Below are 26,361 nucleotides of genomic sequence, written 5' to 3'. Positions count from 1 at the left end.
AAAACACTTTGCTCACATTTTTTAAATTGTAATTTAAATAAAACTAGTTTTATTTATTTAATCAAAATTAAGTTTGTGAGCAATATGTGTGAGATCAAAATGCTGTTTGTAAAAATACAATGTTTTAAAATTAAGTGCACAGATATGTGTTGCTTTAAAACTCAGGACCCACACAGTAAATTAAATTGAATGAAATTAAAATTGTTTGAAATAATTAGCATAACATCATTTGATGTAAAAAGAAACAAGAGCTGTCGTAATAAAGACACACATTAACCTCCATAGACTGTGGGAAAGGTTTCTTAATGAGTAAAGTTGGTGGAAACAGATTTTCCAAATTCTGGGTGAATGGGAAAATGTCTAGTGGTGGAAAAATGTTATTCTCAGGAATTCTTTTTTAAGGGACATTTAAAAGAAATTTAATTTGAAGTGACAAACAAACAAAACAGTACATTGCAAGTACAGTATATTAATTTTTTTCTAAATTATGTAAAACACGTCAAACAATAACGCTTGAGTAGATCACAGCACAAAATTGTATGTTTAAAATATATGATCAAACCTTTACTGTCTGGAAATACAAATGTTTTGTCATGTTTACGTTTTGCTTGAGCCTGGCGATACTGTTTATGAAGGAGTCTTGTTATATAGCACTTTTAACACAAATAAAGCGGTGGGCGAGTGTAAGTGTAGCCGATGTTACGACAAACGATACATTTTATTTAAGAGGCTAATCAATATATCGCTACAGCTTTACTTGATGTTTATGTGAGGTGTCGCCATATTGGAAAGGTCAGCGAACGTTCCCCGACTTTCTGAGGTAAACATCCGGGTTAGCGATGCATTCATGTGACCATTGTTTGACTGGGAAAACAGCAGCTTTGTTTTATACCTTTTGAAAATGTGTCTTTATTGTTTGGATTCAGCTAATGTTTGGTGTTCGGAGTACAATAATAGCTTGACGTTGTTAAAAATATATATTGTAATATCTGATATTTGTGTAATATAATATATTGAGTGTTCGCCCTGAGATTGGTAGGTCGTGAGTTTAAATCCCGGCCGAGTCATACGCATTATCTCCCTGCTTGGCACTCAGCATCAAAGGTTGGAATTGAGGGTTGAATCCCCCAAAATTATTACCGGGCGTGGCCACCGCTGCTGCTCACTGCTCTCCTCACCTCCCAGGGGGTGGAACAAGTGGATGGGTCAAATGCAGAGGTTAATTTCACCACACCTCGTGTGTGTGTGAGACTATCAGTGGTACTTTAACTTTAACTTTAAGTGTACTGTGCCTTTAAGTTGAGTTGAGTTGAGTTGAGTTTGAGTTTATTTGAAACATGCAAGCATACAACATGATACATCACAATTTCCAGTTTCTTGTTTCAACATGTTCGAAAAGGAGTAGGAAGAAGCAGAGCTTATTTAATCCTACCCCTTTTCCTTTACATAACAGTTGCTAAAACTTTTGTTCACTTCCTGTTCTCAATTCATTCACAACATACTCCATAAGTAATCACCATAAAAATAAACAAATAATACTCAGTGAAGTATGTTACATTTCTTATGGTGAGATGAGTAAGATTATTTTGTAAACGAATGGATGGATGAAATAAATTCAGAATGTTTATCATGGTTCTTCTTCTTTGTACTTTGTAAACACTTGAAGTTTGAAGAGTTTCTTGAAGTGCATCATATTATTACTTTGTTTGATTACTTTGCTTAATTCCACAATTTAATTCCACATACAGATATACTGAAGGTTTCACGTGTTGTACGTGCAAACAAATGTTTTAAAATACATTTTTCTCTGAGATTACATTTTTATTCTTTTTTTGAGAAGAATTGTTGTATATTCTTTGGTGACAGGTTATAGTTTGCTTTTTGTATAATTTTAGCTGTTTGCAAATGTACTATGCTGTGGAATTTCAGTATTTTTGATTGAATAAATAATTAACATGGAAGGTACAAAAGGTTGGAGGTTAGTGAGGTGTAGTACCACTCAGACTTTACACAAAACAGCCATTTTTACGTTCCGGAAGTGGTGGATGTGATAGGGGGCGCCACCCAAAAAACCCCCAAAATTGGATTTAATTAACATGAAAGGCACAAGTTTCATTTCTATGCCAAATGTTTATGGGCACCCCACTTAATCCAATTCTGCAACGTAAGAATAGAATTTCTGGTGGAATAATCACTTAAGAACGACGTTAATTAGCGTTAATTAAGGTTTTAATTAGCATGAAAGGTACAAGTATGGAACCAAATCAGAAATGTAGAGGGTGGTTGCCTGGTTCAGAATCAATAGAGTAAGAATGAGAATTGTGGTGGAAAGGTCATATAAGAACAGGTCAAAAGTCACTAATTAAGTCAGACACTAATTAAAATGGCCATATCTCTTGAGGTTAATCATACACCATGTTGAATTTGGTCTTAAAATAAAGGCAGAGTAAAGAAGTAACACTCGGATGCCAACAAATCTCAGATTGTTACTTCTAACTGGGTCAAATGTGGGAAAAACCTATAAAAAAATGCACCTAACTGGACTAATTATCATTTTAACTAACATGTAAGGTACAACTACAAAACCGGTGGGGATTTGTAGGCTGTGGTCATCTGAATATAAATAACAAATGTAAGAATGGAAATTACGGTGGGAAGGTAATTTAAGATTAGGTCAAAGGTCATATCGTCTCTAATCATCCCTAATTAATATTTGAATTATCATGGTACAACATCAATCTTGATGCAAATGTTTTTTTGGTTCCCAATCACCAATTGATGAACTGAAGAACAGAAATAGTGGTGAAAACAGTACTCAAAATTACACCGAATTACTATGGAGTGGACAGGCATCACATACAATGTAGTAAATATTACGGATTAACTCTCAGTTAGAAACATAATACTTAATAATCAGCAGCTTTACAGTAGTGTTTGTACATAAAAAAGAATAACAATTGCACTCAATAAAATTGAATTATCCCTTCTAGTGCTAGGTTTTAGAATAATTTCTTATGTTTACTTTTTCAAAAATATAGCCATGAAATCCTAAAACCATGTACAAATGTTCTCTATTTACCAGCTCCGTAAGTAGCATGGGTCTTCATTTTCAAACAGTTTCTCTAGAAAAAACAAAACAATAAGATTTGTAGTTCGAAGGCGGCGCTCTTAACATTGAAACAGCGCCAATCTTCATCCAATAATAACATCATAATATCATTAACAGTTTCTGCTCTCTGCAAGCTGGTATACCCATGCTAAACCATTCCATAAGAGCCATAGTGTATGTGAAGCCCCATAAGTTGACTCAAGTTCTACCTATTGTTAAATGAAATGTTTCATATATGTCAATGTGAACAATTAGTCATCACCTGACGCCTCATCCTCATCTGTTGACGATAGATCATCCTCCTCATCTGATGAGGACAGCTGGAGGTCTTCGTCGATTTCCTCATCGGTGGCTTCTTGGTCTGGTACAACAGCTTCTGGCAGTTGAAGACCACTAAACCAAGAAATCCCATACGTCGTCTCTTGAAGTTCCCAACCATCATCTTGAGTAGGATGTTGCTGAATGTGGGCAACGTCGGCATTTGCCCACATTCTTGCGACAAACGACGCTCGACGAATATGTTGGGTAAGCTCAGCCTCACAGGGTGGGATCATTGTCGCATCGATGCCGCTTAATTTCTTCAGGGGCTCTTTGCATGTTGCCTTTGGCCCAAAGCTTTTTTCAAATATTTTGTGCCGATGTGCGTCCAAGGATAACGTTGCCAAGCTCCTCTTCTCGCCATACATCCTGGCTGTAAAAGACATCACAGCTTGTGTGGTGTTCTCGTTCAGGTTTCCTTTAGGCATTTCCGCAAATGCTGTTTGTGCGTCAGTGTCATTTTCCAGTTGCTTGAATGGGCGTACCTTGCCCTTTCTGACGAAGGCAGAAGTAGAATCACATCCTGTGAAGGAGTGGAAAGCAGGCAGAGCTTGGGAAAGCTTCGTTCCAATTGTTTTCCCAATGTCAGTTATGTTGATATATCTTCTGTCGTTTTATGCTGATGTACCACCATCCATCCAAATGTTCGCTCTAATGTTCCAGGAATGATGGATCAGTATGACAGCAATATCTGTGTCAGATGCTCTCACAACCACATTCTGGACAGTTCCATCGTCCATGGATTTTATGTGAGCACAGATTAGTGTGTCTGCTTCTTCGTGGTTCTTCTGCAAGTAACAACTTTTCTAACTACTGTGTCCCCCTTGGACGTAGAAGTGAAAACAGGCCCCAAGGTAAGAGAGGTATACATGCTTGCAGTTGATCACTTCCGCATAGTGCTGTGCCACCCATTCTTCCGCCAGGAACTTTGGTAGTTCCTCCTTGAATGATCTGGATTGTAGACAGTCACCAATGTTCTTTGGACGCTTTTGCTCGGCACCAGATATAACAGGGGTCGGGAACCTTTTTGGTTGAGAGAGCCATACAAGCCAAATATTTTAAAAAGTATTTCCGTGAGAGCCATATAATATTTTTTTTTAAGACTGAATACAACTAAATGCATGCATTTTTAAGTAAGACCAATATTTTTAGAGTATAAATAAGTCTCTTATTTCTTTTAATAACATAGTTATTCTGAAGCTAACCAACAATAAATGAAATACTTCTTACCATTAATGCGACTTCTTGAACAGGTGCGGTAGTAACCGGATGGATGGATTAAAATGCATGAGAATGTTTTATATTTTGAACGTTATTTTTGACCCTGTTATTACCAGCGGAATTATTCATTACTTATTGTGTTAAGCAATGTCAGCTAAGATTTATCTGAGAGCCAGGTGCAGTCATCAAAAGAGCCACATCTGGCTCTAGAGCCATAGGTTCCCTACCCCTGAGATATAACATACTCCCGCTTCTCCTTCTCGCCAAGACCTCTTCTAGTCCGTTCACTCTCCTTTATTGACGGAATAGGGTGCACGTCAAAAGCTATGTTGACTCTGTTTCCTGACATAGCAGTGACTTGCTCAAGAATACCAGCTGCTAAGCCACCATATGTTCCTTGTAGATGAGGCGAGAGGGTCCTCAGGAAGAAGTTGCCATCGATTACGGTCGCATTCACTGTGGTTTGAGCGGATCGTTCGACTTTATCTTCCAGGTAATGGAGAAGATTAGATTAGATAGATAGTACTTTATTTATTCCGTCAGGAGAGTTCCTTCAGGAAAATTACAATTTTCAGCACAATCCCATTCAAGATCAGACAAACATTACAGGGAGACAGAACAGGATCGCTGACGGGTCTGCCGGCTTCCAGCGCCCCTTACAAAAAAAAAAAGAAAAAAAAGAGCGCTCTTGTCCGTTTTCACCATCAACCCATCATTGCTGCACATTGAGAGAGGAACCGCCGTTAGGGGATAGAAAAGGACATCCTTTAAGTCCATATCTTTCTTACAAGCGAGAACAAGCAGTCGCCCCAGCAGATCACGTGAACACACCAGAGAGGCTATTCGTTTGTCTTTGCTCTGTTTACTGGACTTGCAATTCTCCTCGAATGTCAGCAGTCTCTCCTTCTTAATCGACCGTTCAAAGTTGATTGGGTCTTCGAAGCATGCCTTGGTGAACTCTTCATGGCGCTCTTTCCCCTTTTGCCTCAATCCAAGCAGACATTCCTTAATAGGTTCACTGGTCACTTTCCCCGTTCTAATATTAAACAAACTTGGGGATACTTCAAATGACTTCAAAAAGGGATCGCAGCATCCCTTTATCTGCTCAATGACCTTCAGCAAGTCGGAGGCATCCCTTCTGATTCGTGATGTGTGCAACTCCACAGTTGCATTTTCACGGTTCGACATTCCTGCCAGTTTCTAAACGGCGGCTATGACGGCAGCACGAATAGATTTGGTTATCATCCATCGAAGGCGTGCGCTGTAGTTGTTGGTGGCAGATGACAGACCTGTGCGTCTAGAAGCTTCGTCTGCGTTCACCGTCTGCTCCAACGTTAGATCGACTGGACTACTGCTGAAGGACTTTCCTGTTCTCTTGACGGTGAATGCGCCATTCCGTAGAAGATTTCGAAGGCCAGTGTGTGTATTGTCGATGTTTACCAGATCCAACTTGAATTTGGACAACCAACGGGAATAGTTGATGTGGTTTGTTGGAAAGAATAGTTGGATAACTGGAGTGAGAGCATGTGTGAAGAGGTCAACGTCATTTGTCCTGATAGCACGTTTTAGATTATGGAAGTTATGGATGTAGCACAACATAAGTAATCCAGAACTGCGCTGTTGCCCCGTGTGTCCCAGTCATTGTCTTGTGTGTGTACTCTTCGTACTTTGCAACGGACGAGGTAACTATTTCAGAAGACTCTACTTCTTGCCTCGTGTCCACATCTGGAGTTCTTTGGTCATCTGGAGCTCTTTCGAATGAACACAACAAAGCTGCAAGTTCTTCTTTCCCATCAAGTCCAGAAGAGCCTGGAAATGGAGGATCTCGAATGCCAATGCAAGAATGGGATGGATCCGTTTGCATCTGTTGAAATGTTTGCCTGTTATCAAACCATTCAATGAGCCAGGTGCCAACATGTCGCAGTCAGTTAGGATTCTAGGACCTCCAGACTCGTCAATAAACTTTCCTATAGCTTTGAAAAAAGCCTTTTCAACATGAAAGGGACCTAGCATTACAAACAGATCATCGTAACATGGAGATATTTCTACACAGTAACTCAGATATGGTAACACTAGTGAGCAGTAGAGAATATAATGTGATTTTTGTCCTAGAACATGTTTTGCTTTATTCATTATTGACATGTCAAAGGTAAGACACAAATGGCCGGATAGGGGAGAAGATTACCAATCGTGAAGAACAGATGGTCTGATGGGTCGAGCACTACTCAGAACTATACAGCCGTGAAACAACTGTCTCTGATGCTGCTCTAAATTATACGAAGGAGCTACCAATCATGAATGAACTCGACAAAGTGCCTACAATGTCAAAGCTTGAAAAAGCTATTGATTCACTTCCATCTGACAAAGCACCAGGTACTGATAACATTCCACCTGAAGCTATCAAGCAAGGGAAGCCTGCCCTAGTTAAACCACTATACGAATTACTGTGTCTTTTCTGGGAGGAAGGAGGAGTACCTCAGGACATGCGTGATGCCACTATTGTGACACTTTATAAGAATAAAGGGGACCGCAGTGACTGGAATAGCTATAGAGGAATTTCTCTCTTGAACATCGTTGGAAAGGTTTATGCACGCATAATCCTAAACAGGCTACAGATACTTGCAGATCAAATCTATCCTGAATCCCAATGTGGTTTCAGGGCTGGAAGATCGACGACTGACATTATATTTTCAGTCAGGCAGATTCAAGAGAAGAGTAGAGAACAAGGTCAACCTCTTTACATGATGTTCATAGATCTAACTAAGGCTTTCGATCTTGTCAGCAGGAAGGGCCTATTCAAGCTTCCACAAAAGATTGGATGTCCTCCAAAACTACTCAGCATGTTAATCTCTTTCCATTCCAACATGAAGGGAACAGTCTTGTATGATGGATCTTGTTCGGACTCCTTCTCTATCATCAGTGGTGTTAAGCAGGGCTGTGTCTTAGCACCAACTCTTTTCGGAATAATCTTCTCTATACTCCTGTCCCACGCTTTTGACACATCCATTGAGGGTGTCTATCTACACACACAGTCTGACGGCAAATTGTTAAATCTGGCAAGATTACGCGCGAAGACCAAAAGGAGGTCAGTGTCAATCCGAGAGATGCTTTTTGTAGACGATGCTACTCTTGTACCAACACCAAAGAAGCCTTGCAACGTCTAAGTGACTGTTTTGCGAATGCTTGTGAACAGTTTGGACTTACAGTTAGCCTGCAGAAAACCAATGTTAGCGTTCAAGGTGCTGCAAATCCTGTTATCAAGATGAATGGAGTCACTTTAGAAGTAGTAGATAATTTTATATACCTAGGCTCGACAATCAGCAATAAACTCTCGCTTGATGTTGAACTTTACAGGAGGCTTAAAAAGGCAAACACCATCATGGCTAAACTAGCAAAACGATTATGGGAAAACAACGCTCTTACTCAACATACAAAGATCCGAGTTTATCAGGCCTGCGTTCTCAGCACTTTACTCTTCGGAAGCGAGACCTGGACTACTTACATGAGACAAGAGCGTCGACTTAACGCTTTCCACATGCGGTGCATCCAACGTATCCTTGGTATTAGTTGGCAGGACTATATTCCACACAGTGTCATTCTTCAGCGGGCTAATATCCATAGCATGAACTCTCTTTTTAGCCAGCGCCGTTTTCGATGGCTGGGACATGTTCGGCGGATGGAGGACGGACGGCTTCCCGAGGACATTATGTATGGACAACTGGCTGCTGGTTCCAGATGAGTTGGTCGTCCCTCCCTCCGGTTCAAGGATGTATGCAAGAGAGATCTGAAGGCGTGTAATATTCCTGTAGACAGCTGGGGGACACAGGCGGGGAACCGGAATGTCTGGCGTCAAGCGGTTGGACGGGGTATTGCAGAGGCTGATTTGAGGAGAGGCCAGCTCGCAGAGGAGAAGAGAGACAGGAGGAAACGCACTGCAAATACCATTGCACAGCAGGAGCGGGACGAAGTCTCTACACATGTTTGTGCAAAGTGCAACAGGGACTGTCACTCAAGAATTGGATTGTACATCCATGCTAGGCGTTGTCAACAAACCTGAATGTACCGTATAGACAAAACATCAAGTTAAAATGTGAAAATTAAATAAGTGCATTGTATAATTACAACGTTCATTAAAACTGAAAATATATTACAAATGATTGACTAAAATAGGATGACAAAACTATTTTTAAAAAAAACAAACTATTAATAATAATTAAAGTACCATTAAAAAATAAAAATAAAAATGAAAAAATAAAAAATTACAAGAGCATAAATTAGCATGGTCATCTGTGACTAAGCTGCCAAAGAAGATAAGATAAGAGTGAGCAGTAGAGAATATGAAGTGATTTTTGGTCTAGAAAATGTTTTGCTTTATTCATTATTGAAGTGTTTCATGCTACTTTATGTTGTGTATCTTTCATATGAGATTTCTAGTCAAATTTATCATCAATCCTTATACCTAGAAATGTGGTATCATTTACTCTTTGAATTTCTATTCCGTCTATTTGTATTTGTGTTTGACTTTCTCTTCTACCAAATAGCATTATTTTAGTTTTACTGAGATTCGAAAATAGTCTGTTTTTGTCAAACCATCTTTTTAATTTGTTAATTTCTTGTGTTATTATTTGTATTATTTTCTGTGTGTTCTCTCCTGAACAAAACACTGTTGTATCATATAATATTAAATCAAATAATATTAACTTTGATTCTTTTTTAACTTTGCATAATTTTGGTCCTAGTATTGATCCCTGAGGTACACCACAGGATATATTTAGCGTTGTAGATGTGTGTTCGCTTAGCTTCACGTATTGTTTCCTGTTCATTAAATAACTTATTATCCAGTTTAAGACTAACCCTCGTATGCCATATTTTTCTAGTTTTTTGATTAAAATATTGTGATTGTGTCAAATGCTTTGGTTAGATCCATAAACACTGCTGCCGCACATTTTTTACTATCTATTGTATAGGTAATTTATTCTGTAATTTAAATTAAAGCAATCAAAGTTTAAACATTAGCTCTGTATCCATATTGGTTTTCTTCGAGTATTCTATTTTTTTTTTTTTGAAACTCTCTAATCTGTTTTTGAAAAGTTTTTCAGTGATTTTGGAAAATTGTGGAAGTAAAGAAACAGGTCTATAATTTGTAAATTGGTATTTGTCTCCAGTCTTATAAATTGGTGCGACTTTAGCTATTTTCAATGTACCTGTTTGAAATAAAAGGTTACTAAGATACATTAATGGTCCTGAGATCTCTTCAGTAACCCTTTTTATCGTTTCCAAAGGGGTAATGCCCCCGCAGTGGAGAAGGAGTGGCATCCTTGTCTGTGTCACTCCTCCACTGCAGGCAGTACAATATGTTTGATTAAAACATTTTTAGATTGCAGTTTGTTCTGCTTTGGGTGAGTGCATTCCCTTTTTCCGACACAAAAGATGGATTCAATGAAGAACAAGGAAACGAGCAGGTCAGATGTTACACATGAAGTAAAACATTGCCATTTGTATTGTTATATTATTATTTTTATGTACTACAAATCATTTACTGCGACAGTGTATTCATGTAATTTAAAATTATTTTTTTAAGGGTAATTTCATGTTAACACCGTAACAAGTTTTTTAATTCTTATATCTACTAGCTATGTCCACTACCTTATTGACACAATATAAAACGCTTTGAAAGCAGTTATATATGTATATATATATATATACATATATATTTACACATGTGTGTGTATGTCCATATGTATATTTGACATTTGTTTTAAAAGTAGCATCTTTTTCCTGAGGGAACTCTCCTGAAGGAATTAATAAAGTACTATCCACGTATAACTTCTGTCATATCCTAACTTGCTCAGTCTTCAAAGTTATTTTTCCTTGTGGGTCTCAATGAGTGACACGACAAATAAGTAGAAACATTTAAAAAATACTATATTTTTGGTGGATATATGTTTGTATTATGACAAGTTTTCGACGCCAATATTCATATTTCGTACACTTTTATTATTATTCTGTTTCACAGATTTTTATTTTCAACTTTTTTTTTCCTACATTAACTTCTCTTTTTGACGGTTTTTGTTTGTTTTTCGGTTTGGCTTTTTCTTTTTGATGGTTTCAAAAAAACCATCAAAACCCCTAGACCCCCCCTTACCCCTCTGCCACCAGCACGGTGGTTGAGGGGTTAATGCGTCTGCCTCACAATACAAAAGTCCTGAGTAGTCCTGAGGTCAATCCCGGGCTCAGGATCTTTCTGTGTGGAGTTTGCATGTCCTTCCCGTGACTGCGTGGGTTCCCTCCGGGTACTCCGGCTTCCTCCCACCTCCAAAGACATGCACCTGGGGATAGGTTGATTGGCAACACTAAATGGTCCCTAGTGTGTGAATGTGAGTGGGAATGTTGTCTGTCTATCTGTGTTGGCCCTGCGATGAGGTGGCGACTTGTCCAGGGTGTACACCGCCCAATTGTAGCTGAGATAGGCACCAGCGCCCCTCGCGACCCCAAAAACGAATAAGCGGTAGTAAATGGATGGATGGATGGTTTCAAATGAATGGCAGTGAATTGACATGGTGGGGGCGGAGCTTACAACAATTTTACCTGGATGCAGCTGTACGAAACTTGGGCATGCAGGTAGAAGACGGGAGGACCACGGGACCTTGCCCAGTATACACCATCTGGTCTAGCCTTAGGTGCCTGCCTCACTTGTTATTCTTATAGGAAGGGCAGTTGAGAACCCGAGGGTTGGAGGGGCATCTTGGATGTGGCTGGCCTGGATGACTGGAGCTAGCTCTGACCGCCGGGACGGACACAGTGTCTTGGCTTAATGAGCAGGTATCGGACATCTCAGTCTCCTCGGACGTATCCTCGCTCATCCATGCGGACTGGAAACTGGCCGAGAGTTGGTTGGCGGCCGAGAGTGGAGTCGGCTCTCTTGGTTGCTTTGTTGGGTCTGCTCCTGTCTCTGGCCATGCTCCCTCCACCCCAGCAGACGATGGCGTGGAACACCGCAGAGGCCCACAGTGTATATGTTTCTTTTACTTTTTATTCATAGCTGCATGTAGAAGTGGCTGGTTGCATCAGCTCTGCTCTTTAATGTCTTTAATGTTCTTTGTTTTCTTTGATATTTGATGTTGTAAGAGGGATGTCTACTATGGTTATGAGTTGTTTTTTTCCCTTGGCCTCACTCTGGACCCCCTCTCCAGGGGCCCAGGCTTAGACCGATTTTTTTTATTTAATTTTATTTTAATCTTATTTTTTCTCCCATTCCCCCCCACTTGTTTACCTGTATCTCACCTTTTTGTAAGGGGCGCCGGAAGTTGGCAGACCCGTCAGCGATCCTGTTCTGTCTCCTTGTAATGTTTGTCTGATCTTGAATGAGATTGTGCTGAACATTTTTAATTTCCCCTCGGGGATTAATAAAGTATGTCAGATTCTGATTCTGATAAGTGATTGAGTTCCTCCGCTGTCAAGTCTTCCAGGTTGTTGACTGTTGAGGAATAACTTATGTAGCTCCTGAGTTTGTATTCCTTGTCACACCCGCACTGAGTCTTTGTTGTTCAGGTGCTACACTTTCGCAGCCTAGATGCATCTACTGATGTCTGATCTAGCCCTTCTGTGTCGTTCTCTGTCCCCCCTGTGTTGGTTCTACTCATCCGAAGTGACAGTGTAGAGTGTCTCATATGAGATTGCACAGCATCTGTCTGCACCTGTAGCAACAGATCGTCGATCAATGACCATGGCGTGGTCTGCAAGCAGTTTTGTGATTTGTTTTATATTCATGTCAATATGTTCTTATGTGTCATTTTGATTTTCAGTAATCCGTCAGACATAGGGAAGTGGTTGGATTAAATAAGAGATGCTACTTCCTGCTAATTTTTGGGCGCATTGAATTGTTCACTATATTCTACATAAGCTATACCGTGACTTTTTGAATTGGAAGGTAATTGGTTTCATTCAATTGTATCTCTTAAAAGTGTTACAGGCATGCTTGAAAGCTAATACATTTTTTAATTTTTTTGTCTTATTCAAGGCCTGTTGTTATTCAGAACCCTTACCTTCAGGACGTGAACGAGGACGTCCTGTACCACTTTAACCTGGGTAAAGGAACACACAACCTTCCTGCTCTGTTTGGTGACATCAAAGTAAGAATGGTCTTAATTCATTCACGTGCATGAGGAGGGTGGGGGGATACACACTGTAATCATGTCTTGTTTTTTTACCCTGCAGTTTGTGGCTGTTGGGGGCAGTGCAGAGCGAATGAGAGAGTTCATTGAGTACATTGCCACCGAGCTTGGTATTGAAGACGCCCAATCAAGTTACCCCAATATATGTGCGGGAACAGATCGCTATGCCATGTACAAAGTCGGCCCTGTACTCTCTGTCAGCGTGAGTGCAAACTAATTTGCATCACAAACTAAATACTGAAAACTAAAGAAGTGTCTTGTCTGACTTTTGCAGCATGGCATTGGCATCCCATCTATTTCCACAATGTTGCATGAGCTGATAAAACTCCTGCATCACGCTCAGTGCACGGATGTTACAATAGTACGCATCGGAACATCAGGTGGACTAGGTAATTATTGGTCAACTGAATATCACATCTCAAATATGAGCTTGATGTATTGTCAGTTCATTGACAAAAACATAAGTTATGACTCTCCACTTACAAGCCGCGTTTTGTTTCACCATAAGAGGGCGCTCCAAGTTTTCAGCATTATCTCCGGCAGCAATGCCATCAGGAAAGTGTCTTATGGGACATATTGACATAATTACATAACAGTGGAGAACATGCACAGGACTAAAGTCTCTGGCGAAGTCCCTTTGATATGTTCAGATTTTGGAACAAATTTTCCCATGAAATAATAACAAATTACAAAATAATTATTAAATGTACAGAAGGATTTTAACATTCCCATTAGCGTAAAAGGAAGTTAACCTGTGTTAAAAGTAGAGATGGTCTGTTCCAAATTCGATACAAAATGGATATTGGAGGCTGTGTAATGATCGATACCGATATCGATCTGTTACAATAACAATAACACCAATCAGCCCTACGATAACAATAACACGAATCAGCCCTACAATAATAACACGAATCAGCCCTAATACCACAAATCAGCTAGGGCTGCAACTAACGACTATTTTGGTAGCTGATTAGTCCCTGACTATCCTAACTATTAGTCGGCTAATCGGAAAATTAAGCGTATTCCGTGCGTGAAATTTAGCCACCGGGTTTTAAAGTTCATCTTGAGAAGTGGTTAGGCATGTGGCAAAGCAAGGCAAAAGAAGAGCACAATTCGCACACAAGGCAATTCAAAGAGCTTTACTGGAAATTCCAAAACGGCAAAAATGCTAATTTGAATAATCATAATTCAAATTAAAATCTGAAAATATAATCATCATAAAATCCATCATAATTGAAATTAAAATCAGTTAGTGTAGTTAAAATCATTTCAGTTATCATACGCAGTTAAATAAGTTTTTCCAACCTGGATTTGAACATTTTCAACATCGAGGCCTGTCTCACATCTTCTGGAAGACTATTTCAGATTTTTGGAGCATAAAACTGAAACACAGTCTCACATGTTTGGTCCTGACTCTGGGCTCCAGCAGGAGACCACTCCCTGAGATTTTCAGAGCTCGAGATGGTTCATTTGGTTCTAACAGTCCGAGATGTACAGTGGGGCAAATAGTATTTGGTCAGCCACCGATTGTGCAAGTTCTCCCACTTAAAAGGATGACAGAGGTCTGTAATTTTCATCATAGGTACACTTCAACTTTGAGAGACAGAATGTGGGAAAAAAAATCCAGGAATTCACATTGTAGGAATTTCAAAGAATTTGTAAATTATGGTGGAAAATAAGTATTTGGTCAATAAAATTCAACTCAATACTTTGTAATATAGCCTTTGTTGGCAATAACAGAGGCCAAGCAATTACTATAGGTCTTTACCTGGTTTGCGCACACAGTAGCTGGGATTTCGGCCCATTCCTCTGTGCAGATCTTCTTGAGAGCATTGATGTTTTGGGGCTGTCGCCGAGCAACACAGACTTTCAACTCCCTCCACAGATTTTCAATGGGGTTGAGGTCTGGAGACTGGCTAGGCCACTCCAGGACTTTCGAATGCTTCTTATGGAGCCAGTCCTTCGTTGCCCGGGCTGTGTGTTTGGGACCATTGTCATGCTGGAAGACCCAGCCACGTTTCATCTTCAAAGCTCTCACTGATGGAAGGAGGTTTTGGCTCAAAATCTCACGATACATGGCCCCATTCATTCTTTCCTTAACACGGATCAGTCGTCCTGTCCCCTTAGCAGAATAACAGCCCCAAAGCATGATTTTTCCATCCCCATGCTTCACAGTAGGTATGGTGTTCTTGGGATGCAACTCAGTATTCTTCGTCCTCCAAACTTGATGAGTTGAGATAGTACCAAAAAGTTCTATTTTGGTTTCATCTGACCACATGACATTCTCCCAATCCTCTGCTGTATCATCCATGTGCTCTCTGGCAAACTTCAGACGGGCCTGGACATGCACTGGCTTAAGCAGGGGGACACGTCTGGCACTGAAAGATTTGATTCCCTGTCGGCGTAGTGTGGTACTGATGGTAACCTTTGTTACTTTAGTCCCAGCTCTCTGCAGGTCATTCACCAGGTCCCCCTGTGTGGTTCTGGGATTTTTGCTCACTGTTCTCATGATCATTTTGACCCCACGGGATGAAATCTTGCGTGGAGCCCCAGATCGAGGAAGATTATCAGTGGTCCTGTATGTCTTCCATTTTCTGATAATTGCCCCCACAGTTGATTTTTTCACACCAAGCTGCTTGCCTATTGTAGATTCACTCTTCCCAGTCTGGTGCAGGTCTACAATTCTTTTCCTGGTGTCCTTCGACAGCTCTTTGATCTTGGCCATAGTGGAGTTTGGAGTCTGACTGTTTGAGGCTGTGGACAGGTGTCTTTTATACAGATAACGAGTTCAAACAGGTTCCATTAATACAGGTAACGAGTGGAGTACAGAATAGATTCTTAAAGAAGTTACAGGTCTGTGAGAGCCAGAGATCTTCCTTGTTTGAAGTGACCAAATACTTATTTTCCACTATAATTTACAAATCAATTATTTAAAATTCATACAATGTGAATTCCTGGATTTTTTTTCACATTCTGTCTCTCACAGTTGAAGTGTACCTATGATAAAAATTACAGACCTCTGTCATTATTTTAAGTGGGAGAACTTGCACAATCGGTGGCTGACTAAATACTTTTTTGCCCCACTGTATTTTGGCACAAGACCTTAAAAAGACTTGAACACAAATAGAGTCTATTCTCCGACCACCAGGAAGCCAGTGCACTGGAGTAATATGGTGATGATAATTTTTCGTTCTAGTCAGGACTTGAGCAGCAGCATTCTGAATATACTGCCGCTGCTTCACAACTCATTTCGAGAGCCCAGTGAGAAGGCCAATACAGTGATACTATCAATATGCAGTAGATGACTACTTGATTCAGAAATATTTATTCATACTAAAACTGTGCTGCCCGTTAGGCTGTTACAATAATGTAAATAACTAGTGTACATTTGACCAATTTTAAGTAAGGAAAGATAAAGTGTTAAAGGGGCTTTATGACCTATATACCTACAGTATACTTTTCTTACCTATTGATACCTGCTGCTGTGCATTTGGGATCTGCATACCGATATGTCCCAAACATTTGAAATCAAAGCGTGGAGTCTTTGCGGAGATATTTTTAAAACAATCTGACCGTCCTATCTAATTCCTCCAAACTATCCATTTAGAATCTTCCCAATTGATGATATTACCAGATGGGAACATTGTCAGCGTATTATCCATGTATAGCATAAATCTACCCAAACTGCCTTGTGTGCCTCCGCCATTTTTAGTTTATGCGCTTATTCCCTTTGGGGTTGCGGGGGGCGCTGGTGCCTATCTCAGCTACAATCGTGCGGAAGGTGGATTACACCCTGGACAAGTCTCCACCTCATCACAGGGCCAACACAGATAGACAGACAACATTCACACTCACATTCACACTCTAAAGCAAATTTAGTGTTGCTAATTCCAAGGTAGCTATTTCATCAAGAGGAGGACGTTGAGCAATATGCTGAACCATTTGAACATACAGAATGCAAGAATTATAAATGAATGTTGCGTTTTTGAAACACGCCAATCTAATCACAGGCAGAAGCAGTCCTCTGGTGTAAACACAACAGGTTCTAATACCGCCTATCATGTTAGCGCTCCTACCTGTTAAATTGTTATGAAGACCTTCTCATTTAGAGGATTATGAGGAGGCATATTCTGACCGGCTTTGAAGCAGGCAGAAATGGCTCCAGTTCATGTCTGCCGCTAGCATTCACCGCGGCCGGGCAGAGTACCACGCGGCAAATTTCACCGAGCAGTTACTAAGTTTGTGGTCAAAAGGATTTTGCCACATATGTGCTCCTTAGTGGTGAATATTCAATTGGAAAGGTTGCATGTTTTCCCCCAACCACATTTTCACTCGGTCATTATATTATACAGGTGGAACTCATATATATCGCGTACAAGTCTTTTCATGTCAGCAATTCAACTTCAAACATGAAGGTATATGGTATAAAACCATGACATGCAAAGAGAGCTATTTCAAGCCTTTATTTACATTAGTGTCGTAAACCTAAGTATTCATTAAAAACGAGGCAGAGGGTTCATTTACTAGTATCTTTAATACATTTGGACTAGGGCTGGGTGATGTGGCCTTTATTTTAATATATCTTGATATTTTTAGGCCATGTCACGATAAACGATATATATATATATATATATATATATATATATATATATATATATATATATATATATATATATATCTCAATATTTTGCCTTAGCCTAGAACAGGGGCGCTCACACTTTTTCTGCAGGTGAGCTACTTTTCAATTGACCAAGTCGAGGAGATCTACCTCATTCCTATTTATAATTTATAAAAGAGACATTTTTGTTAACAAGTTAATGGTGTTTAATGATAATACAAGCATGTTTAACTGTTTAACACACATAGATTCCTTTCTTTCATGAAGACAAGAATATAAGTTGGTGTATTTGATACTGATGACTTGCATTGATTGGAATTAGACAGTGGTGCTGATAACGTCCGCATTTTCAAATGGAGGAAAAAAAAAAGTCCTCCTTTCTGTCTAATACCACATGAAAGTGGTTGGATTTGGCATCTCATTTGTCCAACTTGCATACTCGTTCTTTAACACTTTGTTATGAGAGTAGCATATGTGTTTGGCCCTTTAATGTCTGGCAGCAGGTGAGTGACGTCAGTGAGTGTGCGGGTGGGCAAGCAAGTGAGAAAGCGGTCGCTGAGGGCGGGGGAGAAATACATTGGCATCAAACTCCGTAGCTTGCTAGCTCGTGCACGCTAGCTTTCTGAGACTCTTATTTTGTTAGCACAGGCAGGATGAAACAGGTCTTTTATGGTCAAGACCCGAACTGTGCAGTCGGTCTTTAGAGTTTTGACAGTAGGTACGGAGTCTCTAGAAATAAAATGTGTTTCTCTGCGTCCGCCCTGTTAGTGATTTTTTTCTTAAATATGAGCTCGCAGCAGCCAGCGTCATCTCACAAGATCCTCGGGTGCCGAGAATGTCAAACAACTGACTAAAGTGAAGTCTTGGTATGATTGATGATTGCGCATTTTTATGTATATTTTTTAATGCCTGGCTTGAGATCGACTGACACACCCTCCGAGATCGACCAGTCGATCGCGATCGACGTAATGCCCACCCCTGGCCTAGAATGAACAGTTAATGCATATAATCACAGCAGTATGATGATTCTATGTGTCTACATGAAAACATTCTTCTTCATACTGCATTAATATATGCTCCTTTTAAACTTTCATGCAGAGAGGGAAATCACAACTAAGTCAATTGACCATAACTGTATTTATTAAACAGTTATTAAGCAGTGGCACAAACATTCATGTCATTTTAAAACAGAAAGTGCAAGATTGTCAGAGACATTTTAAACAAGCTATGAGTGAAGTTTTGTGCATGATGTCACTAAGATGACATATCAAAACAACACTAAATTAAAGTGCACTTTTTGTACAGAATGCCACTACAACATTTTAAAACAAATAAAGCGCACTTTTGTGCATGATGTCACACAAGATATTTCAATAACTGTCAAATAAAAATGAGCCGCATAATAGGAAATCAAATTGTGTACGTCCTTCACTACACGGTAGGTTACTGCGGACGTTATCTCCTCCTGTTGTGGACTATTTTTTTCATACGGTGTTGTTGTGGAAATGGTTGCCTCGGCATTTTGTTGGTGTGGCGTCGAACGGAGATGTTGAAATGCAGAGAGAGCACTCTTCATTCTCTAGCAGGTGACTTTTCAAATGATGCTACATATTAGCAGTAATGCTGGCAACGTTTTTGCCCCACAATTGACAAATTACAGTTGTCTGTTCAACATATTCCCGCTTGAAGCCAAACCACCGGCAGACGATGGACCCCATGCTGTTTTTCTTGGGAATTAATTCTTCCTTCATTTGTTACCAGATTCGCACCTTCTTTCTCTTGTATTACCACTCGCACCACAATTAACGTTACCCATACTGCCACCTCTCTGCACAGTGAGGGCGTATACGTATGTGACTTATGTTAGAAGGTGCGCTTGTTTAGGTCTCTGTGAGAATGAAAGACAAGAAAGAGTGAGAAGAGCCTGTAGGTTAATGCCCACAGCTAAAAGCAACTACGTGAGAACGTATACTAGAATATCACGATATAGTCATTCTCTATATCGCACAGAGACAAACCCGCGATATATCGAATATATCGATATATTGCCCAGCCCTAATTTGGACTCACACATAGATTACACATAGATTGAATAGTTACACTGTGTGTTGATATAGGAATATAAAACATTGTACTTTAATCAAGTGACTAGATGGACTCCGTGTACCACTAGTGCATATGTACCACAGTTTGAGAATCCCTGCTGTGAGTAATAAACATCAACATTGTATCAAAATCAAGCTTGAAATATCACATGTTGCACATTATGAGCCTGTGTCATCATGCTAATTCACCGATATATTGCATGTCTAGGCCAGAGCTGGGCAAATATTTTGACTTGGGGGCCACATTGAGAGAAAAAATGTTTCTGGGGGCAGGGCCTATGTGTATGTGTATAAATTATATAAATTAATTCCTTTTTTTCAGGAACACTAAAACCAAAAGTCACAATGTCCGTTATAACTGTAAAAACGTTATGACAAATCACTTCAAAAATATTTTTTTTACTGAATAAGACACCCAAAATGTACATTAAAATAAAGATAGTGGGATTTACAATATTAATTATATACAATAAAACATGGAATATTAACAACATATGAGCATCGCTCCTCTTTTACTTCTTAGACCAGCTCCTCGATAGACCTCTCTTACAATCAAGGAAAAATGTAACAAACAGCAGAATATGAATGCAACGGGTAGTAAACACCTAAAATACAAACTTCGTTTCCATATGAGTTGGGAAATTGTGTTGGATGTAAATATAAACATAATACAATGATTTGCAAATCCTTTTCAACCCATATTCAGTTGAATGCACTACAAAGAGAAGATATTTGATGTCCAAACTCATAAACTTTACTTTTTTTTGCAAATATTAATTAACTTAGAATTTCATGGCTGCAACACATGCCAAAGTAGTTGGGAAAGAGCATGTTCACCACTGTGTTACATCACCTTTTCTTTTAACAACACTTAATAAACATTTGGGAACTGAGGAGACATTTTTTAAGCTTTTCAGGTGGAATTCTTTCCCATTCTTGCTTAATGTACAGCTCAAGTTGTTCAGCAGTCCGGGGTCTCTGTAGTCGTATTTTAGGCTTCAAAACTATCAATGGGAGACAGGTCTGGACTAAAGGCAGGCCACTCTAGTACCCGCACTCTTTTACTATGAGGCCACGCTGTTGTAACACGTAGTGTGGCATTGTTTTGCTGAAATAAGCAGCGGCGTCCATGATAACGTTGCTTGAATGGCAGTATATCTTGCGCCAAAACCTGTATGTACCTTTCATTATTAATGGTGCTTTCCCGGATGTGTAAGTTACCCATGCCTTGGGCACTAATGTAGCCCCATACCATCACAGATGCTGGCTTTTGAACTTTGCGCCTATAACAATCCGGATGGTTCTTTTCCTCTTTGTCCCCGAGGACACAAATGTCCACAGTTTCCAAAAACAATTTGAAATGTGGACTCGTCAGACCACAGAACACTTTTCCACTTTGCATCGGTCCATCTTAGATGATCTCGGGCCCAGAGAAGTCAGTGGCGTTTCTGGATGTTGTTGATAAATGGCTTTCGCTTTGCATAGTAGAGTTTTAACTTGCACTTACAGATGTAGCGACAAACTGTATTTAGTGACAGTGGTTTTCTGAAGTGTTCCTGAGCCCATGTGGTGATATTCTTTAGAGATTGACGTCAGTTTTTGATACAGTGCCGTCTGAGGGATCGAAGGTCACGGTCATTCAATGTTGGTTTCCGGCCATGCCGTTTACGTGGAGTGATTTCTCCAGATTCTCTGAACCTTTTGATGATATTATGGACCGTAGATGTTGAAATCCCTAAATTTCTTGCAATTGGATTTTGAGAAACGTTGTTCTTAAACTGTTTGACTATTTGCTCACGCAGTTGTGGACAAAGGGGTGTACCTTGCCCCATCCTTTCTTGTGAAAGACTGCGCATTTTTTGGGAAGCTGTTTTTATACCCAATCATGGCAGCCACCTGTTCCCAAATAGTCTGCACACCTGTGGGATGTTCCAAACAAGTGTTGAGCATTCTTCAACTTTATCAGTATTTATTGCCACCTTTCCCAACTTCTTTGTCACGTGTTGCTGGCATCAAATTCTAAAGTTAATGATTATTTGCAAAAAAAAAAAAAGTTTATCAGTTTGAACATCAAATATCTTGTCTTTGTAGCATATTCAACTGAATATGGGTTGAAAATTATTGGCAAATCATTGTATTCCGTTTATATTTACATCTAAAAAAATTTCCCAACTCATATGGAAACGGGATTTGTATGATATGTCATTACTTTTATGCAGAAATTTGTTGTAAAAATCTGCTTCTGCATCTGTTCCTGACACACGTGTTTCGGGCTGGCTGCTCTGAAAACACTCTGCTTTGTTCCTCGTCTGAAAAACCCCTATAACACTCAAATGTGCAGATTCCATCCATTGAAATATTTTCTATAGTTCAAAACTCACGGTAATTTAAAAACAGCAATCCACGTCATAATGGCGGCTACAGTTGTGATGTTGTAGGTCGAAAAAAATTATATAGAATGGGCCGCATGTGGTCTGTTCTAGGCAAGGCAGATGGCAAAGGATCCTAAACGTTTTACAAAATGTTAAATTCTTGTGTAATTTCAACATAAAATTACTTTGGTCAAAATCTACAGAAATATTTTTTTTTAATTTTCAAAAGTTTTTTTTCTATTCTTTGTTTCTTCACACCTCACTGTTGGCCTTGTAAGGTCACGTTGGCTCTAAACCAAACCATTGATGCTGACCCATATTTTTGTTTAGTTTTTTCCAATTAAGAACCAATAAGAAAACTGATAAAGAACCGTATCGTTAAGCAGAATCGAAAGTGGAATCGGAACCATAAAAATCTTAGCAATTGGGATATTGTGTTTTGGTGAAAGTCACTCAAAACAGATGGCTGGTGGGAGGTCACCGATGTCTATAGTGCACAATAAAAGCAAGAAAGCTAAGGAACTTCAAAACATTACCGCAGGGCAGGGGTGAATGCTCACTTGAGCGTGGTGAGGAGAGGTTTTTTTTGCATCTAGTAACGCCACCTCTCAGGACAAATTGTTTTGAAAGCGAGAGAAAATTGCTTGAAAAAGGACTTTAAAACAAAATCTATGCACATTTTTCACAAAAGAACCACCATTGCATGTTATGTAGACCAGTGGTCCCCAACCTTTTTGTATCCGCGGACCGGTCAACGCTTTTTTTTTTTTCTTTGCCATGGAAAAGGGACGTTTTTGTCATGAAAAAGGGAGGTTTTTGTGGTTGGTGCACTAATTGTAAGTGTGTATTGTGTTTTTTATGTTGATTTAATTAAAAAAAAAAAAAAAATTTTTTTTTTTTTTTAAATAAAATGAATAAAAAATTATTCCGCGACCCGGTGGTTGGGGACCACTGATGTAAACCCCAAGAAATTGTTTTAAATGTACGGAAAACAAATCACGATACGATCCCTTAAAAAAATAGTATTAATTTAGATCTAAAGAATGGGCAGTCACAATAGTAGTAATGAAAACAAACAAAACAATGCCAAACCTCAAAAAATACGAATTTTATTTTGTGATGATTTTTGCACTGAGGGCCAAATACTGAAAAAACTAAATATGCACTTAGGTATCTGCAAAATTATCAAGACATACAATATGTTTGTCTTGCATTTGGTTATCAGTGTCAGCATTTCAGCATTGTAGAAGTGACACTTGTGTCAGTCCAACTGCACTATTTATAAAAGTGTCTTTGAGTTTAAGCTCTCTCCCCTTTTTAACACCATGTTGCATCTGAAGGCCTCGAGCCTGGTACTGTGGTTGTCACCAGACAGTCTGTGGATGCCACATTCCTGCCCAAATTCGAGCAGCTGATCTTGGGGAAGAAGGTGGTCCGCGATACTGACCTGGACCGCTGCCTGGCCGAAGAGCTGTTTGAGTGCAGCAAGGAGCTGGGTCAGTTTGAGACGGTCATAGGCGACACCATGTGCACTCTGGACTTCTACGAAGGTCTGGTCGTATCCGTGTCGTAACCGTCGTGTCAATTGTGGAACGTGCAATAACGACCATCTTGTGGGGTCACTCAGGTCAAGGCCGTTTGGATGGAGCTTTCTGTTTTTACACCGAGAAGGACAAATACGAATACTTGACCAAAGCCCGGGAAGCAGGCGTCTGCAATATCGAAATGGAGTCCACCGTCTTTGCTGCCATGTGCAAACTGGGAAACCTACGAGGTGAGAAAGTACAACCTCAGCAACATTTCACTGCTGTTTGAAAAAGAAAAAAAGTACTAATCTTTAATGGGTTTCTGACATGAAAGCGGCTGTGGTTTGCACTACATTACTGGACCGTCTGAAGGGAGACCAGGTGACGAGCTCTCGTGATGTCCGCCGCGACTATGAACAGCGCCCTCAGAGACTGGTGGCCTACCACATCAAGAAGCAGCTAAAGGCCAAAGCTCATAATAGCTGAACGTTGCACTCCTGGTATTAAAAGATTGTTGATTCGTTGAGCTTAAATATTCATATTCACGCTGCTTTTTCCGATTCAAGAGTACTCAGCGACGACGATATATACAAGGATTTATGTTTTGTATTCTGTTGTAATCTGACATAATAAAAACATACTTGGACATTCTCTTGGGTTTGATCTTCCATCCATCCATCCATTTTCTACCGCTTATTCCTTAAAAAGTCAAAAACATTGGCTTTGACGGGTGTGGTTGTGGGTAACCTCCTAATCCACTGCGTAGGACTCGTCAGCGGAGTTAATGCTGACTGAGCCTCACCACAATTTTAACATTGGTTCTTTTGTCTGTGTTGTGCAATATACCGTATTTTTCAGGTTATAAGTCAAAGTTTTTTTCATAGTTTGGCTGGGGGTGCGATTTATACTCTGGAGCGACTTACATGCGAAATTATTAACACATTACCGTAAAATATCAAATAATATTATTTATCTCATTCACGTAAGAGACTAGGCATATCTCAGCAATCGTCACAACCAATACAAATGTGGCGGGGGCGGGTCATGGCAGAAGTACATTGTGAAAAACAGATGCTACCTGCTACTACTTCCATACCTATGAAAATTGATCATTTCAACATTGGCGATAACTTATAAAAACTGAGAAGGGCTGAACAAAAATGGCACCGAAAAGGAAATTATATACTGCAGGTTACAAGCGGGACGTCGTGAAATATGCAGCAGAAAACGGTAATCGAGTAGCAGAAAGAAAGTTTGGAGTAAGCGAGAAACTTGTAAGGGACTGGTGAAAAATTTCCCCAAAAAATGCAACTTAAACTTTAGTGCAGTGGTTCTCAACCTTTAATTCAAGTACCTCTATTTTTGGTTGAAAAATAGAGAAAGAAGTAAAATACAGCACTATGTCATCAGTTTCTGATTTATTAAAATTGTATAACAGCGCAAAATATTGCTCATTTGTAGTGGTCTTTCTTGAATTATTTGGAAAAAAGATATAAAAATAACAAAAAACTTGTTGAAAAATAAACAAGTGATTCAATATAAAAAAAAGGATTCTACTCTTAGGAGTAATCATCAACGTAAAGTGCCCTCTTTGGGGATTGTGATAGAGATCCATCTGGATTCGAAACATTTCTTCAAAAAAAATAAATCTTTAACATCAATATTTATGGAACACGTCAGAGAGTATTAAGCCTACACCTTTTGTCAAAAAAGATTTATGGGGGTCAAAAGTCAATGATTTTTGGGGGTCAAGGTCACAGATTAAAGGTCAAATGTTAAAGGTCAAGTGTTAAAGGTAAAAGATCAAAGGTCAATTGGTCACGTGGGCGTGGCTTAACCAGGAAGAGGGTGGGGTTATGACCTGAAGAGGGAGTGATTTAACCAGCAAGAGGGTGGAGTTTTAACCAGGAAGAGGGTGGGATTTTAACCAGGAAGAGGGTGGAGTTTAACCAGGAATAACCTAAGACGGGAAGAGGCCGCCGGAGACAGTCAGCCATTCCAGGCAGAGGAGAAGGCTTGATTCCGCCAAAGAACCCAGACATCGAAACCTTGGTCCGTGACAATATCATCGAAAACAACGGCGAATGTCCGACATGCCCCCGCCGTAAGTGTTTTTTGCTTTCCGTAAGCTTTTTAAGATTCTTTGCGGCTTTAAAGATCTCCTCTCCCTCCTCTGTCTTCCGCTCAAATGAATTTCGCGCCTAAGGGGAAATGGGCGGGGACTGATTCCGGAGGTGGGCGGTTGTTTCCGGCAAGCAACCTTCTGGTGTGCATTAGCGCCACCTACTGAAATGGAGTGTGGACCAAGATGGATCCCTACTCTATATTCTTTTATTTAACCCAGTGTTTTTTTTTAAATACGTGTATAATGCTTTAAATCCTATGTGTTGTGAATTCCATCCTAATATATCTTCCAAGGAACCCAAAGAAATGTTACCACACCTCCCGCTTTATTTATTCTGTAGATTGCCTGAACTATTTCATAAACTAAATCTTGTCTTGTTTCTGATGCTATGTTTTTTTATGCTCATCAATGCACTGCTGGAGTCCGAGCACACAACTACTTTCCTTGCTTTGTTTTCCTCTATCCAGTTGACTGCCATATAAATTGCTACCAATTCCCCCGTGAAAACAGATAGTTTATCACTGATTGTTTTATTTAATACTATGTTTCCTTGTGGGATAACTGCTGCAGCTCCTACCTTACTTATTATAGTTTTTGATGCATCCGTATATGTCATATCTCAATCCATTTTTCTATCTGGTAACTATTTAAATTTCTATTCTTTAGTAATTGCATGTTTACCACGGTGGTATTGCAGGAATTGGTACTGTAGGACTAACTTTAATATTGTCAATTTTAACTTTATTACATATGTCTCCTATAATCCACCCAAAACTATTCTTTTTTTTCTCTC

At 39.6% G+C, this 26,361-nt stretch overlaps 1 protein-coding gene across 1 annotated transcript in view; it reads left to right on the top strand.

The window, feature by feature from the left end:
- The window catches only part of upp1 (uridine phosphorylase 1), a 38,824-nt gene extending 14,793 nt beyond the window's left edge, over positions 1-24,031 (top strand). Inside the window, exons 2-7 of the mRNA XM_061915764.1 lie at positions 12,669-12,780; positions 12,866-13,024; positions 13,097-13,211; positions 23,258-23,467; positions 23,545-23,691; positions 23,778-24,031. Coding sequence (XP_061771748.1) covers positions 12,669-12,780; positions 12,866-13,024; positions 13,097-13,211; positions 23,258-23,467; positions 23,545-23,691; positions 23,778-23,929 — 895 coding nt within the window. The 3' untranslated portion in view covers positions 23,930-24,031. The remainder of the gene's footprint in view (positions 1-12,668; positions 12,781-12,865; positions 13,025-13,096; positions 13,212-23,257; positions 23,468-23,544; positions 23,692-23,777) is intronic.
- Positions 24,032-26,361: the final 2,330 nt, after the last annotated feature.

The sequence above is a fragment of the Nerophis ophidion genome, linkage group LG11 (assembly GCF_033978795.1).
Source record: "Nerophis ophidion isolate RoL-2023_Sa linkage group LG11, RoL_Noph_v1.0, whole genome shotgun sequence".
Lineage (NCBI taxonomy): Eukaryota > Metazoa > Chordata > Actinopteri > Syngnathiformes > Syngnathidae > Nerophis > Nerophis ophidion.
The sequence above is the reverse complement of the archived record's forward strand: the minus strand, read 5'-3'. Positions and strand labels throughout refer to the sequence as shown.